This window comes from Crocodylus porosus, unplaced genomic scaffold (assembly GCF_001723895.1).
Source record: "Crocodylus porosus isolate Cpor-Errol unplaced genomic scaffold, CroPor_comp1, whole genome shotgun sequence".
Taxonomy (NCBI): Eukaryota; Metazoa; Chordata; order Crocodylia; family Crocodylidae; genus Crocodylus; species Crocodylus porosus.
In genome coordinates, this window is record NW_017728915.1 from 12,863,765 (window position 1) to 12,880,444 (window position 16,680).

Sequence of the window (16,680 nt, forward strand, 5' to 3'; positions counted from 1 at the left end):
GACGCGCATTCGAATCCAAACCCCCCGGCGCTGAGCCCCACCCCCACCTCACCCTCCCATTGGCCAGGGCAGGGCGCTTCTACCAATCAGCAGGCCCTCCCCACGCTTCACGCAGGCTCACTACGTTTTCCATAACTGCTCAGACATCTCCCCCTCCGCCCAAACCCGACATAGGGTTGTCACTCCCGGCATGCTCTCGCAGTTGGTCCCCACCCCAGCCAATAGGGCGGAATTCCAGTGCGTGACCCCGCGTCTTCCACGGCCTTGTGACGTCACCCCCGGCCTGCGCGCGCCGCCACCGCCGGGGCGGGAGGGGCTGTATGCAAATGAGCGCGGGAGGGACAGAAGCGGGCGTCACGTAGGCCTTCCTTGAGCCCAGCACTGAGTGGCTAGATCCCTTCCCCTTTCCACGGTCGCAGCAGAGCCCCTTCCTTCACCTTTCCTTGTCCTTTGTATTAATATCACTTCATTTATTCCCTCTTATTCAGCACGCCTACGCCCTGCACTGCCCTTCCCAGCACCCTGCGGAAGGGTCCGTGTCTCTGAGCATGGCAGCCTACCTAGTAAGTCAGACGGTTTATGGAGAATAATTTAAAGGTACCAGTACTTGCCGTGCGCCGTGAAATGAACAGGGGGATCTGTTTGCAGAGTCGCGACTGTGACAAAAATCAGTAGCGCCTTCCAGCACAGATGACAGAGATAAGAGAAAAAATTAGCTCCTCTCAGTCTTCTGTACTGAAGAAATGTTCACACAGCAGGAGGTGTGCTCAACCTTACGGGAAGTCAAGAACAGTTAAGACTTCTGCTGTGGCTCTTGAGAGGGAAAATATAAACTATCCACACATCCTTTTTCAGTTTTCTGCTACTAAAGTTTCACAGCTAAAACCCTATTATGAAAGCCATGGCTGATTTTATCAATAAAAAATGAAGGAAAAGGAAGGAATTTAGGTACCTGAAACAACCCAAAAATCTGCACTGGTGACATTTTTAGTTTGCTCCACAAACACTAGGTGGCACTGTAGAAGTAAGAGCATGAAAGGTAAATAATACAGCCATTTTTGCTAAAATTTACAGAGATTCAAATCTGTAATTCCAAACCTACTAGCATCATGTTCATTCAAGTCCATGGCAGTTTTGGCCAAAATCAGTAGGAGATGAATCTAAAGGGAAAGCTGGCTCAAGAAAGGTAACCAGCAAGGCAGAAGTGCTAGACTTCAGAAAAGCCAACTTCAATATGCTCAGAAAATTAGTGAGGCACTGATGATCAGGGGCATTGACAAGATGGGAATCCAGGAAGCGTGGTCATTCCTAAAAGGAGCGATCCTTTGGGTGCAGGAGACAATCCCATTGCACATGAAAGGGGGCAAAGGGGCCAAGAAACTCTCTTGGCTGAACTGGGAAATCCAGAAAAAACTAGGGCCAAAGAAAGAGGCATATGGGCTATGGAAGCAGGCGGTAGCTACCAAGGAGAAGTATATCTCCTTGGCTCACACTTGCAGGGAGGCAGCTAGAAAGGCCAAAGCAGCAATGGAACTCAGGCTGGTGACAAACATTCATTAAAAGAACAAAAAGTCCTTCTATAGGTATATAGGGAGCAAAAGAAGGCACAGGATAACATAGGACCTTTACAAGGCAGACTAGAGCAATTAGTGACAGATAGGAGGGACAAGGCTGAGCTCTTCAATGAGTTTTTTGCATCTGTATTCCTGAACATGAATCAGGACATATCTTCCAATTGGATTATAGATGAGCACAGGAGGGAAACCAGCCCACCAACTGTTAGTGCTGACTTAGTGAAAGGACACTTGGAGGGGCAAGATGTGTTTAAGTCAGCAGGCCCGGATGATCTTATCCCAGGGAGCTGAAGGAATTGGCCAGTGTCATAGCAGAACTACTGGCACAGTTGTTTGATCACTCATGATGCTCAAGTCAGGTCCCAAAGGATTAGAAAAGGGCAAATGTGGCCTCTATTTTCAAGAAAGGGAGGAAGGAGAATCCGGGTAACTATAGGCCAGTTAGCCTCATCTCTATTATTGGAAAAACCTTTGATAAAATTATTAAGGATCACATTTGTGGGAGTCCAGCAGGAATAATGCCCTGTGTCTGTCCATGGCCTGGATCCTGCCAGTGATCCAGCACTGGGACTGGTGCAGTGGGAACCATCCAGCCATGTGGAGGGGGTATGGGGCAGCCCAGTTATAATCCTGCAACACAGGAGCATGTTGCTTGGCCCCATAGAAAAAAGGGGAGCTTCCCGGGCATGAGGAAGGGGGAGGGCATGGCTAGGCCCCATCCCAGCCCCATGAGTAAAAGGGGCAGGGCTTGGCCCAGCAGTGGGGAGAGGACATGGAAAGGGTGTGGTTTAGCCACAAACCAGCTGGGTGGGGGGCAGGGAGAAGAGTATGGTCTTGATCCAATCCACCAATCCAGATGTGGAAGGGTTGTGGATCGGCTGCGAGCTGCAGTGCAGTTCAGAGTTTGGGGATTGGGAATTTGGCAAGGTGAGGGTGTCTATTAATGGCCACTGCTCCCGTCATGAAATTTCCCACCCCATGGACAGCTCCATGGGCCAGACATGATGGTTCCGTGGGCTATGTCCGACTCACAGGCCAGAGATTGAGCACCCCTGCTCCAAATGATTAAACTTCCATTTACAGCCCTAATCCTATTGGTTTTAGGTATTTAAAAATATTTAGTACTGCATGTTCAGAGGAGGCTTTCAACAAAGAAAACTTTTATACATAATTCATTTAATTTTTTTTTCCATCATGAAGAATTTAACTCCATTGACAAAATAACTTGCTTTTATGTTATCAGAAGTTCAGTTATTCAGTTTGAAATCAGCTTAAAATGAATATCTTTTAACATATTAACTCTACGCAACTTCTTTCTGCCACCTCTCCTTGACTTTTCAGCTCTATCACAGATCTTGTGTACAACAAACTTCTGATACCAGTGTTACTGCCTACGGAAAAATACCCAATGTAGACACCACTTAAATCAACGAAGCCCTGGTTTGTGACAGGATCTTCTAAGTGGTACTGGAATACAAATACTTCCTCCTTCCTTGAAATGGTCAGAAGCATTACTGCTGAACATTTGTTGAAAAGGGCTTTTGTGAGTACATGGAATGACGTTAAAGAGTATTCAAAAGGAGTTAAGTAGCTAAGCACCGAGTAGTAGGATTTGTGTGTCATACTGTTTCTGGGTTCCACTTCCTCAGTTTAAACAAACATTTTGAACACAGCAGTAACAAAGTGAAATTTCACTGACAAGGTTGCATTCCAGACCTCTTGCTAGATTTATCTACATCCCATTGGACTTAAGCTAACTGGAAATGGGCCTATCTACATGTGCATTAAGGTAGCATAGTTACTGTGCATTAAGTTCAGTACCTGTAATAACAGGTAATAACTCAATGTGCAGCAACCAGTGGAACTGTACAGTAGCACTGCCACACATCTTTTTAGTGATGTTAATGCTTAGTAGACTAATTTTACTGTGCATTAGCACGGCTTTTGCCATGATGCACTAATGTGCAGTAGAATTAGTCGACTGCACATTTAGTGTCTTGTGTAGATGCACCAAATGTTATCAAAAGTTGTTCTGAAGAGAAATAAGACAACTAATTCACAACTGCCTGGTTATCCACTTCTAGATATAGCCACATTGGCTGAAATAATGGAGAAATTGCAGTGTCTGTCTGTAAGCTGAATGGGTGGCAGGCTTGATGCCCAAGGGCATCTCAAAATTTTTGCCCAGGGAGATGGGTCAAGTCCTAGTACACCACGATAAGGAGAGTGTCCAAATGAAGGGTAGAATCTGAAGTTATGGCCACTACCTTGTAAATCAACTGGATGTATAATAAATACCTTTTCAGAGTAGACTTCTGTTAGGGGGAAGAGTTGTGGTATGCAAAAGGATGTGGTACAGAGGACCCTCCAAAATAGCTTTTTTTCTTCTGCTGGCATTAAACGCAACTAAACTAAAAGCTGCTTGCGGAAGGACAGAACTGATCTCTAACCTATTTTGCTAGAACAGGCATAGCAGAGATGAAACAGCAGGAAACAAACTGCATAGCAGTAAATCAAAATTGTCCTGCATTCAGCTTTCATCAGGAACAAAGCCTGAGGTGAGGCAGCCAGTTAGCAGGTACTGGTGGAAACAAGTGCCCTACCCCAAAAGACTCCTAAACCTTGACAGAAAAGATCCAATGAATGATTTAAAACAGTCTCCCTCACTTATTTATATATAAAAAAATAAAGGTAGTAGGAAGAGGGAGGCCCAAAGCAGACCATATCTGGTTCACTTACATGAAGGTTTTGCACCTTTGATGCCTGATCAAAAGGTGAATGGGCAAGAGACAGGGAACCAAGTCATGTCAGAGAATTAACTGTTGCACCTGGAACATGTGACCAAGAATATCTGGTCCTTCTTGTATCCCTTTCTTCTCCCACTTCGTGCACTTTCTTTCCATCTGGAAGAACTCAAGAAAATTAAAAGATTGAGGAACTAGGACTAGGACAAAGACAAGTCAACACAAGGACAGAAGAGTGGTGTCTGTCAGTCTTTTTTAAAACTTACTTCTTTGTAAGTGAAGTCATACCACACAGTTTCTGATTCATTCTAAGAAGCATAGCTGGAGGCTCTGGCAGCAGTGATTTTACCCATCAGTGATTAAATCAACTGAAAATAGAGTCCACAGTATTTCAGGAATGTTTATCCAACAGCTTACAGAAGCCAAAACACAGTAAGCTGAGGGAACAAACATTTTTGAATGGAGGTATTAATATACACAAGTTTTATTGCTCAGCCCAACTCATTTTGAGCAGAGGGTTCCTAATTGTTTACATTTAAGTTTAGATGGAAATGCTTTCTTTTCCCCCAAGGGTTAGTATTTTAATTCTTTTCCTACCTTCAAAACACATAATTCAGTATTTTCTACAGGCAGACCCTTCACTAGGATAAGCTATCAGCTCAGTAACTTCAACAAAACTATAAAAAAAATTCTTTGGTTGAGTCTCTGCCTCTGTCACCTTAGCATATTTGCATTCTTACCAACACAGGCATGTTTTGAAGAGCTGAGTAAGATTTTGTTCCAAGCAGGGCCATAACGGGGGGGAGAGGGGGTGCGAATCGGGGCGACTGCCCCTTTGGGGGACCCTGCGGAGCAGAGCAGCAGCTCCATGCCCAGCTGCTTACTACCCCTATCCCCAAATGCCACTGCTGATGGTGGCAGCAACTTCTTCAAATCCAGGCCCGTGGGATCGGAGCGGGGGCAGGGCCCCACACCCTGCTCGGGTCAGCTCTGGTTCCAAGAGGAAAAGAAATCATGGTCTTTATTCATGGAATTCAGTGCATGACTGAATGAAGAACAGAGGTTAATGGAAAGATTCAATGTTCCAGTCTATTCCTTTTAAAACACCCAAGTAAAAGTTTTCAACATGTAATCTGCTAAGGAGACCTTCATATGAAAGTCCTACTGGCAGCCATAATGTTGTCAAAGCTGACTCCCGGATCGCCCAAACAGCAGCCAGGTGAGGGACTATTGGGGTAGGGAAGGAGAAGAATGCTTGGAGTACAGTGCTCTCTGACTCCAACTCTTTCTTCCTACTCTGCCATTGTAACCCACCCAGTGAAAGGCATATACCACATAATATTTCTCCATGTGGCTTTATTTTGTCTTCTTATCCAAGTTATTATCCCTTTTGACTCAAGTATGCTAAATTCCAAGACTGTCTCAAGAAGAATGTCTTTGCAAACTTCTGTGAGGTTTTGTCCTGGTAATTCTTGCATTTCCATTGAAGACTTAACATCAGCATATCATCCTATACTTCAAAGTAGATATAAACTATACTTGTATCCATTTGTGTTTGAGGCTGGAATATACTAGTTTATGGTTCCCAAGATAAACTTTCATTGACACCTGTTTCACTAGAAACATTTAAATACCAGGAATCTCTTACTGGTATCTGAAATTTACCCAGAATAATACTTTATTTACAGTTTAAGCAAAATTAGAGAAGTTATAAAATTCTGATTGGAGAATACATTTTAATCTGATACTACTACTATTTTGAGATATCCAATATCTTTTTTATTGCCCTCTGTCTTGAAGAGTGCTATAAAGGACATCTACTTGCTATAATACTGTCACTAAGTTTGCAACAAATCTGAAGTACAAATCTGATTTTCCCACATAGCAAAATCTCACCCACAATTAGGGATTATTTTTCTGCATAGCTAACACCGTTGAAATCATTAGTGTACAAGGGTGTTTCAGAAAGTTAAGGCAATTTTGATGGAAAACCATTTTGTGTGTGATGATCATTTACTGCATCACATCACTTCTCTAGAGTCATAAATGATGGGTATATGTTTAGCAATGCTGCCATCAGCATTCCCTGCTACTGTTTAGTTTCCTCATTCAACGCACACAAAACAGTTATTTTAAAAAAAATGCCATTACTTTATGAAACACCCTCGCACATACTGAGTAAAAAATGAGATAGTCAGTAAAGAGCGCACTTTATCTATACTGTGGTCTACTATTGGCATAGCCTTACCAGTTCAAATATTCCTAATGTAGACAAACGTTTAATACTCACCATCATCTTTACAGTACAAAAACTTGTATCATGCATTACATTTCACAATTCTAAACAGAGTTAAAAGCTGTATACAGATAGTGTTTCATCTTTTAAGTGCAACCAACAGCAAGGTCTTTTTTTGACAAGTGTACAATGCTGCTGCTACATGATAGTTTAGAGCAAAATATGAAGAGTACTGTAACCAATACTACAGGAGAAACTTAGCTAGGTAGAATAGAACATCTTATGTTGGAAGCAGAATTCAGGGCAGTAGGTTTAGAACCTCATCTTTTATTAAGAAAGTACTATTGAATCTTTAATGCCACTAATATTAATGTCATCTTACTCACATTACTTCTTAGAAATTAACACCATACCTAGATATTGGTTCAGTTCAGGTCTCAAACACTAACACTATTCCCTATAGCACCTCTATTTTTTTAATTATTATTATTTTTTTTAGAAATAATCTCGTTTTCTTTACTTTGTGAGATGTAATAGGATTATATTCCAAGATGCTAAGGCTAAAATCATGTAAGATTTTCCTTTTTTTTTTGGTCTACCTTTTAAATATCTGTTTTCTAACAAGAACCTTTGAAACAAACATAAAACTATTAGAACTGCAGTGAGATCTCCACGATGAAAACATGACAAGGAGAAGTTAAGTAAATTTGGTATGTACAGATGCATTTACAAGAGAAGAAACTGAAAATGCACTATCAAGTTCTGAAGACAGAATTCAAATGTGGAGGGCTAAGAGGAATGCTACTGATCTATACAAGTGATTAACAGACTCAAACAAGGCAGCACCAAGCAACTAGGGATGTTCAGAAGAACAGACTTAAATAAGCATTTAAAAGGTTATGTAGTATTTGAAAAGGAAACAGTTTGGCAAACACATAGATGTATCCCAGTCACGTAAATCTTCTGTCCTAATATCTTACTATGAAACAATATTATAAGTAGTTTTATTAACAATTTAAATGTCAAAGCGAGTCAATTTTCCAGTCACACTAGAAAAATTGTTATCCTGACTTCTTAATAATTTCAGTCTTCCTATGTATTGGTAATTTCGTTATAGCTTTACTTACCCTGATCAAAGGTTTAAATTTAATCTGTGTACAAATAAAATTATTTTCATACATCAAGGCTGACATCGTGGGTAGTCAAAGAATATGTTTAATAAAAAATAATTAAACTTCCATTTGCTCTATAGAACATCATAGAAAGTAATTCAATAAATTACAAATGACTTTTTAAGACGCTTGTTCAACTACAGAAAGCAAATTCAGACTACACAGAAAACAACTGGCAAATATTGCAAATGTCCAAAAGAAAACCTGGACTGAGACTTGGATCATGAAGCGTGAAACAAGGGATAGAAATACAAGGCAATAACAGCTAAAGTTCTTTTAGTAACTACCAACACACACTTTATCATCACCTTGGATATCCTTTCAACTGTAACTTCAGTATTAGTGTAGTTCTACTGAGGTTTCCTTATAACCCTTAACTTTATACAACCATATTCCCATATTGTTTAGTTCACTGTGGGATGTATTTTCCTCTTCCAATTGATATTGATTAAAAATAAACCCGATATATTATGTTCAAGTCTATACCAGCCTTATTTGGAACTGTAATTGCCTTATTACATAGAAAGAGCATCACTAGAATGGTAACCAAACGCACTTGACCATGATTAGGAAAATACTTTATTTCATAAATCTGATATAAATTAGGTTTTAGCCACAAGATTAAGGATTTATTTTGTGGGGTAAGGGTGGGAAATGATGGTGTTGCTGAAATGCTCCATCAACAAACTAAGTTAATAATTGTGTTTGCAAAACTTTGGCTATCTTGTATATGCATTCTAGTTAAACAAAAGTGCTATATTACAAAAGGGCAAAAATATTAAATATGCAATACATCCTTCCATGATGAAGAACTGCTACCCCCTTCTCTTGGCAGGTTTTAATTTTCACTATTGCTAAGACACTGTATGAAGGGCCAAAAAAATCAAAATAGTATTTGTGGGAAAATACAGTAACCAGCACAATTCAAATGGTATTTGTATAATTGTAATACTGCTTCTATTCATGGGGTTATTTATTTTGCACACAGAAACTTATATTTTATTGGTAAAGTTCTTGGTAAAAAAACAACACAGTTTTGTTTACTGTACAAGCAAGCAACAGAACTATATCAAAATATACAGTTTTTTAAAATTCATCCCTTTGAAAAGCTTCTTCCATTATTCTAGTACCTGTATCTATTCTCTCTGAACACTTGTCTGTCCTTGACTACAAATGAAATAACTAGAGTAAACTGAAATCTCAGTCAGTTTAAAACATACATAAGAAAGAATCTAGGCGTCTACCATGTCAGAGTAATAGCAGCTTCAGAAGAAGGAGGAATTGTATCACACATCAAATATTACATAGATTTGATATAGTAAAGTGTTCTAAGGATTTGGATTTAAACAGACATCTTATGCGCCGTTATTATGGTTTCCATGAATAACTTGTCTTTCTTTACTATTCAAAGTGCTTTTTCTTAGTGGGCAACTCAGCATAATATATGAACTGATACCCTACCAATGATTTTGGGTTATATTTTATATTTAGTCAGATTTTAATCTGTAAAGATGTTAAAACTCAAAAAGAGTTAAAAACCATCTATATTTTTCTTTACCATTATCATCTGGTAATTTGAGGAGGTTTTATGACATAAAACACAAATAGAAATCTACAAAAACAAAGCAAACAAACAATTTTTACATGAATTATGCAGTGTTGAAAGGTCTTTTCAGTGGCACTTTACAGTAGTTTGCCTTTTCTGAGTCTTGGGGATACTACTCCTCAACTGGGACATTTTGTTTCTGTGGAGGGAGCCCAAAACTTTGCAAGGTATAAACTAAATAGATCTATATGGTGCCAAGTAGGAAGAGATAGGACCATTTTTGTGTTAACTTCCCTTTACTGTTATCAAGAGAACACTAGTAATGAACAAAAATGGTCATCTCTCTCACCAGATTAACGTGATCTCTTACAGGATGTGTTTAAAAACGAAACAAAACCTGAAAACAAGTATAGAAACCAATGTAAACTTCCTAAACTAACTCAGCTGAGGTAACAGGTAGCCAGTTTAATTGGCTGATTGGGAAAAAATTTCTCTCTTTTTTTTTTTTTTAAAAACACACTTGTACCTGAATTGGAAACAGCAGTGCATCACAACACTAGAGCATTTTCATGTAATTAAAGCAATGGATGGTGATGTAGATTCTACAGCTTTCATGACATTCATTAGCTGCCCAAATTATTGCTGAGTTTTGATCTGTAAATTATAAGTGTCAAGGAGGCTGTAAAACTATATTCAAATTAAATCAATAATATGCATAAAGTATTCTGTGTTCACTGCAAATATATTAAATATACAGCTCTTACTGAGCATTATTTTCATAAAATTAACCCCCCAACAAAATTATAATGCCTTTTGTTGTAATTTTACACCATTGTGTATTTGATAGTACATACAAGTTCAGAAACTTATGAACTTCAAGAAATATTACATGCAAAATGTCTCTGAAAGCAATTTGCACTTCTAAACAAATACTGAAATGTTCGGTCAGCAAATCATTGATGCACTCAACACTGGGTTATTTACAATGAAATAATTAAAGAATAAATTCAAAATCAGTTCATAATTTAAGTGCAGAGTCTGGGGTCAGTCTTCATCACTAGAATCCGAATCCTCAGATGAAGACGATGTACTATCAGATCCAGATGAAGCATCTGCTTTCTCTGAACCCTCATCTGTGCTGTTTTCATTATGAGAGTTTGGCTCTGTTCCCCCTTTGTCTTCCTGATCTCTAATCCTAGAATTTTCCTCCTTTTCCTCTGTAGGCTTGGCTGAGCCTGTGTCATTGTTTTCACTGTTCTGTACATCAAAAATATTAGATTGGGACAAAGCTGGGATATGGAGATTAAGGCCTGGAGTGAGAAGCATCCCTGGATAAAGTATATTGGACAAAAGTAAGGGGTTAAGAGCTAATGGGTTGGCAGCTGCAGCAGCAGAGGATGTTGAAGGAGAGCTTGATACAGAGTTTTCTCCACAATTGTCTTTGTTTTGGCTTTCTGTCCTTTCTTTCTTGCCATCTGCCTCCTTTGAGTCACTTCCCTTTTTATCCTCTGACACAGATTCTGTAGATTTAGTTAGAAGTCCTCCCATACCCAGCAAATTTGGTAATCCAGCCATCCCTGACAGTAGCATGGGGAACATAGCAGCCATGTTCTTAGCTTCTCCTCCAGTAGTTAGGCCAGCAGGCATTCCCATTAATCCTGCAGTTACTTGCAGTGATTGTAAGTTTTGCAGGTTTTGTTGCAAGGCCTGAAGAGTAGGTAGATCCACTCCTGGAAGTAATCCATTGGCTAGGAAAGGGTTGACAGATATATTTGTTGCTGTTGTAGCTGCTGCTGCTGCTGTTGCTGTTGCCTTGGCAATCTCGCTTTTAGGCCGCCTTCCCCTCCTGCTTACTTCTTCTCGCACTACAGGCCCAGTGAGAATACGATCGAACATACCTTCCGGAAGAAACCCCTGAAACAAACATTCTAAATTAATCTGAAAATTTAATGCCATAACACAAAGATAAAGATACAATGGTAAAAAAATAAAATAAATAAAAACTGTTCCAAGAACTTTTCTATTAACTGAATTTAGCACAGTAGTATAATTTATTAGGTAGATTTGCAACTGGTATGTGCTCCCAAAGTTATTCATAGCCCAAATCCTGCAATGAGACCTCACAGCCAGTCCCCTCTGCTCCCATGTAGAGCCTTACTGACTTGATGGGTACTTTCTGAAAGCACAGAGGATCATGTTTCCAGGCCTACAGGAAAATACAGAAGCCATCAAAATTCAAGATTTAATATGTAGTTTCATTCTGGAAATTTTCAATAAATGTTACTGTAATTTCCATATTACAATTATTTACTTACAAGTATACTTGTAATTGATTACAAAGATAACAGCTTGACTGACTAATGGGAAAAAATGTGAGTTGTGCGTAGAACAATAACATGTAACACTTGATTAAAACTTGTTAGTGTCTATTTTGCCTTGTTTTATCAAGCTGAATTTTATCTTGTTATATTCTTACAAGATACCAGAGACAAGCCCAAATAAACTGAAATGTTAGGGGAGGGTTTTGCTATAACTCTCTAAGTTCTGTCTAGTGATAATAAAGAACTCTAACTGCACGTTAATGTTCCCTTTAAAATTCAGTTCTACCTTGAAATTACCATAAAGACAACAAAAAATCACTTCTATTACGTCTCAGGTGATGTAAGTGAAGTGGACTCATAGCACTGTCTTCAGAGCTTTTTGTGCAAAATAACTTCTCTCAAAACATCTAAAATGGCAGAAACGTCAGTAATATAGTAACTTTAATAATGAAAATCCAAACTTCTTGAGTCTTAAGGTAAGAACTGTATTAAGTGAGTGACACTTTCCATATCGATGTAGTGAAGAGAAGCCCTCAAATTTTGTTATTTTAATCTAAATTTTAACAGTCATTTTTTGTAAATTACAGAATTTGTGGTTTTGTTGGTGAAACAAACACATCTTAGATTATTCTTTTCTACCAGTCTGCTTACACAAATGGGCAAAGTTTAAATGGCTGCTTAAATCATTATCACAAATCTGTGTGTTTTACGTAAGAATTTGAAATATAGTCTTGAAGTTAATTAATCCTAGCCTAGAGAAAAACTATCCAATTGAGTCACTGGAAAAGGGGAATCCAGTTCCTTCCGTCACACTTTTGGCTGGTATCTCATACAGCAGAGCACCAAACAGGATTGCAATAATGATACTGAAGCAGGACAAACTTCTCCAAAACAGCACACACAGGAGACAGAAGCCATAAAAAACAGTAAAGTTTTAAAATTGGTTTATGTGATTTAGAAATCTATGATATATTTTGCAAAACATACAAATGTCATTTTTGAAAAGCAGACTTTGGTGTTTTTGAAAACTTTGCTATCCCTACTTTTAAAGTCAGGCAGCTCTATAATAGTATTATATTCATTTAACTGAACAAGGGAAGATACTTGATCACAATTTTTCAATACATTAATGTCATCCCCCTACTGGAATCTCCCTAACAGTATAAAATTTTGGCCTAAAATATTATTAATAATTAATCAAATAATACTATATAACTACAACACCACCACAGCTATTTTAATATTTTGTTTGCAAGTTTGACCAGTAGCCCTTAAATCAAATTTTCCATTGTTCTTGGGCAAGTAACTTTATTTTGAAAGTGCAATTAAAATCATCATTGTGGTATAAGAAGAATAAATCTGATTTTTCACTATTAGCTGATCGAGAGAAGCTTTTCTGAGAGCCTCAAAATCTGCATGAAACAGCTGCCAAACTGTAAACTGAAACTGATATCTGTCTCTCCCACTGTATTTATATTATATTTTAAAAACCACAAGACTTCATATCATAGATCATGATAATTTGAACTCTGTAAATACTCACAGATTGTTTTACAACCTCTCCCCACTCAGGAGCTACTCCATATTCTGGATTTTCTTTTAAGAATCTGCATAAATCCTTCAATGGTGGGGCAAAAGCACCTCCCACCTAAAAGTTAAAAGGTTACATTTGTCAAGAAACGCACCTTGGGTTATGCTGGATTCTCCTGCTTTTATACCATAATTTCATTAGCATTTTTTCAAAAAAATTAAAATATCATCTAACAGCATTAAAAAGCAAAGCAGCAAGTCACATTTATCATTTCTTTCTGTCATAATATACTAAAATACATACTTTTAATTTGTACACATCAGTGGCCATCACACTTTCATATAGCAACTTCAATATCTGACAATCTGAATAATGTAAGATTTAGTATAAATGCCAGGATTCATTTTGCGTGACTGCTGAAATGGAATAGTGTTGTCCTGATAAAGAACATATGAATAATAGCAGTCAGAGCTTTTAAAAGACAGTTCAAATTCTAGTTTTTTTTAAAATGTTTATTTTTTGCTGGGTGAATCAATGCTATTCTGTCATTCCTGCTGCTTGCTAAAGCCTGAATACTCTTTTCAGCACACACTACTTACTGTCTAAAAAGAAGTGCCATTTCTGGCAAAATGACCTTTCTCTTCTTGTATTTTCTCACAAAATAAGACTGAGTTAAGTTTGCTAGACAGCATGTACTTGAAAGATTTCCACCAATGCAAAAAGCAAAGGAATATGCATATAAGTCTCCCCAAATTCCTATCATCATCTCCCCTCCCCTGTTTTAACTCTATGCAATAGAGAGGGGTAGAAGCATCAGAACTTGGCCTTGGCCAGGCCTAAATGGAAGCAGCAGAGAGAAGAGATGTTCCATGTACCTTCCAATACAAGCCCCATTTTAAAATTCTTACTTCCCTAACCTCCACATAACCTTAACCCTCTAACACAGGTCATCATCTCTTACTTGGCTCCCAGTTTTGCTGCTGAATGGAGACCTAAGAGAATCAGAAAGGGGATGAAGAGAAAAGCTGGAATAGTCAGGTCCCTGTCTCACTGTACCCTTGCACTCCACCTCTCTCTGGGCTCAACAATAGCTCAGGCCTTAAGCCTGCTTCTGGCAGGGCTCATGGCTATCGTGTGCCCCATAGGCACTAATGGGATCTCCATAAACTGCTCTTTATAGTCCCAACCCAAACCACAGGCTTAAACGTAGTGTAAACATAATCCCCTGGGCTACAACATAACATAAAGGGATAACAGCCCACTGTCCCTTTCAGACTATAAACCGTCACTCATTAATATGGCATCCTAGGCTGCTGGTGAGTTCCCAGAGCCCCACTATTCCTGCAGGCAGCAAAATGGTCATATTTTTAAGGCTCTGGTCACCCTCCCCAGTGGTGCTCCCCCTCCCCCGCGGTTTTAAGCTTTTAAACTTTTAGCCTTTTAACTGCAAAGAAGACCGGTGAGTGCCAAGCATCAAGAAGACTTCTCTATCCATGTTTTATTAGTTGATGTCATCAGCAGCAGCAGCAGAAGCGGCCAGCCTGGACCTGCCCCCTGCCAGGGCAGCTACTTCTGGACTGTCTCTGGAACCCCACATGGGGTCTGGAGGCCTTCATGCACTGCTGGCTGCTGTCTGATGGCGGCCCACAGCTATCAGCGGGCACCACCATGTACCTGAGGACATCAAATAGTTCCCTGCAGCTGCCAAGGGGAGACTCCCTTGCCAGCCCCAGCCTTGGGCTTGTATGTTCCCAGGGCCCTGCCTACTTCTGGTCAGCTGATTGCCTATAGGTGCCTGCTAATTATGCCATTAAGCTTGTTGCCCTGGAGACCTGCAGCTGCCGCTTAGCCTGTAGCGTTCCCTGGCTGAGCTATTATCTTAAAGAAACAAGGCGCCCCAGGCTCTCTGTTGCAACATGTTTTGACACAAAATCTCTTAAAAGGTCTCCCTACAGAACTGAGGTACACAGCTGAATCTCAGATCCACAGCAATGCTCATCACTGCTCTGACCCCAAGGTCTCATTATAGTCACCTTGCATATTGTCATTTGCTTTCCCAAAAGCCCAGTTTAGTTTCTTCATACCTTTCCCAGGCTCTGATTAATCTTCTTACACAGCTACATTTTTGTTTGGCTCTCCCCAGTACAGTCTCCTGTTACTCTACTACACAGCTTTAAACACTTCACTTTTAGGGAATATAATGGTAAACCAGAAATGAATGTGGCAGTTTGAAAGCAAATCACATCCCGTTTAAGCTACTGCAGCAGTCAACGTTGTATTGGTGCACAACAACCTGTTGATTAATGAAGTTTTTTTCAAAGTGTGCCTGAAATGGAACCAGGAATTATTTACCATATCTAGAGTGTGGGGGGACCATGGGTGCCGACTGAGAACTATTAAAAAAATGTGTGTAAAACCAGGCAAAGTTTCAAGGGGAATATTATTTTAAAGTGTTTCTTTTGCAAAACTGTGCAATCTTTTTGCTAAGACAGACTTAGAGAATGAAACCTTCTGAAAAAATGTGACAAATTAGGAGAGCAAAACAAAAGGATATGTCATGCTGTAAATTTGCATCTCACCACAGTTATAATTATAGAATCAACTGCTGACTAACACACTTCTCTATTTTGCTGAATCTTCCTCTCGGACTTAGCTGTCTTTGATTAAAGTACACACTTTATAAGAGATATTAAAAGAGCTATGATGGGTTATTCTTTTGACAGGTGACACCCAAAGGGCTAGTGAATGGTGCTCCTTGGTCTCTCCCAGGCAGCACTGAAGCAGCAACAACGTAGGGGGTCTCCTAATGCTAAACGATTACAACTTTCAGATGAAGTGATATTTAAAATTAGCATCTTGACCAGTCATGCTCTAGCAATATTTATAGAAGTAGAACTGTAAACTGGTTCTGGCCAAATTCTACTTGGGTAACCACAGTCTACCTCAAATTGATTTCAGTCAGGTAGGGCATTCTTTTTCTATCTTAAGAACAGCTGATCAATGCTTCTAGTAACTTTAGGCAGTTGTTAGACTGCAGTGTTAGGAGAAAAGGTTTCTATACATAGTCTATGATATCCTTGAGTTTCTTCTACAGGAAAAGGGCAATGTAACTGCAGTTGTACATAAATATTTTAATTTTAAAAATAGAAACCACTAATTGAAAGCACCCCAAAACTTAAAAAGCATTGGTTCTTGAGAAGGGGTCATATGATTTTACAATTTTAAAATTGCCTTGTGCCTTCTCTTTTATACCCTTCTAGAGTAAGAAGACCATTCACCAGCTAAAAGAAATCTTTAATTACTAGCAAATTGCCTGTCAAGAATGATGGGTGAGGATGTAGCCCTGTGTCCACTCCATCCTCGTCTGGGCAGGTTCCCTGCTTTCCCCCCTGCCACCTGGGGTTTGGCCCTGCTCCCCGCTTCGTTGGGCCTAGGCCTGCTCCTCCCCTCCCCCCCTGCCTGATGCGTCAGCCCTGGCTGGGCCCACTCCTCCTTGCCCCTGGCTGTTGCCATTGCTTCCAGGCAGCAGGGCCAAGGGGAAGCAAGGCCAGTAGCA

The 16,680-nt window shown here is 39.5% G+C and overlaps 1 protein-coding gene across 7 annotated transcripts in view; it reads right to left on the reverse strand.

Moving 5' to 3' along the window:
- Window positions 1-7,751: 7,751 nt before the first annotated feature.
- Window positions 7,752-16,680, reverse strand: part of CHD9 (chromodomain helicase DNA binding protein 9) — a 192,787-nt gene continuing 183,858 nt past the window's right edge. For 4 of the 7 annotated variants that reach the window (XM_019535722.1, XM_019535721.1, XM_019535719.1 and 1 more), the window contains 2 exons: window positions 13,137-13,241; window positions 7,752-11,186 (listed from right to left, as the gene is read on the reverse strand). In XM_019535722.1, coding sequence (XP_019391267.1) covers window positions 10,317-11,186; window positions 13,137-13,241 — 975 coding nt within the window. In that variant the 3' untranslated portion in view covers window positions 7,752-10,316. The remainder of the gene's footprint in view (window positions 11,187-13,136; window positions 13,242-16,680) is intronic. The other 3 variants (XM_019535718.1, XM_019535724.1, XM_019535720.1) reach the window with 1 other exon arrangement.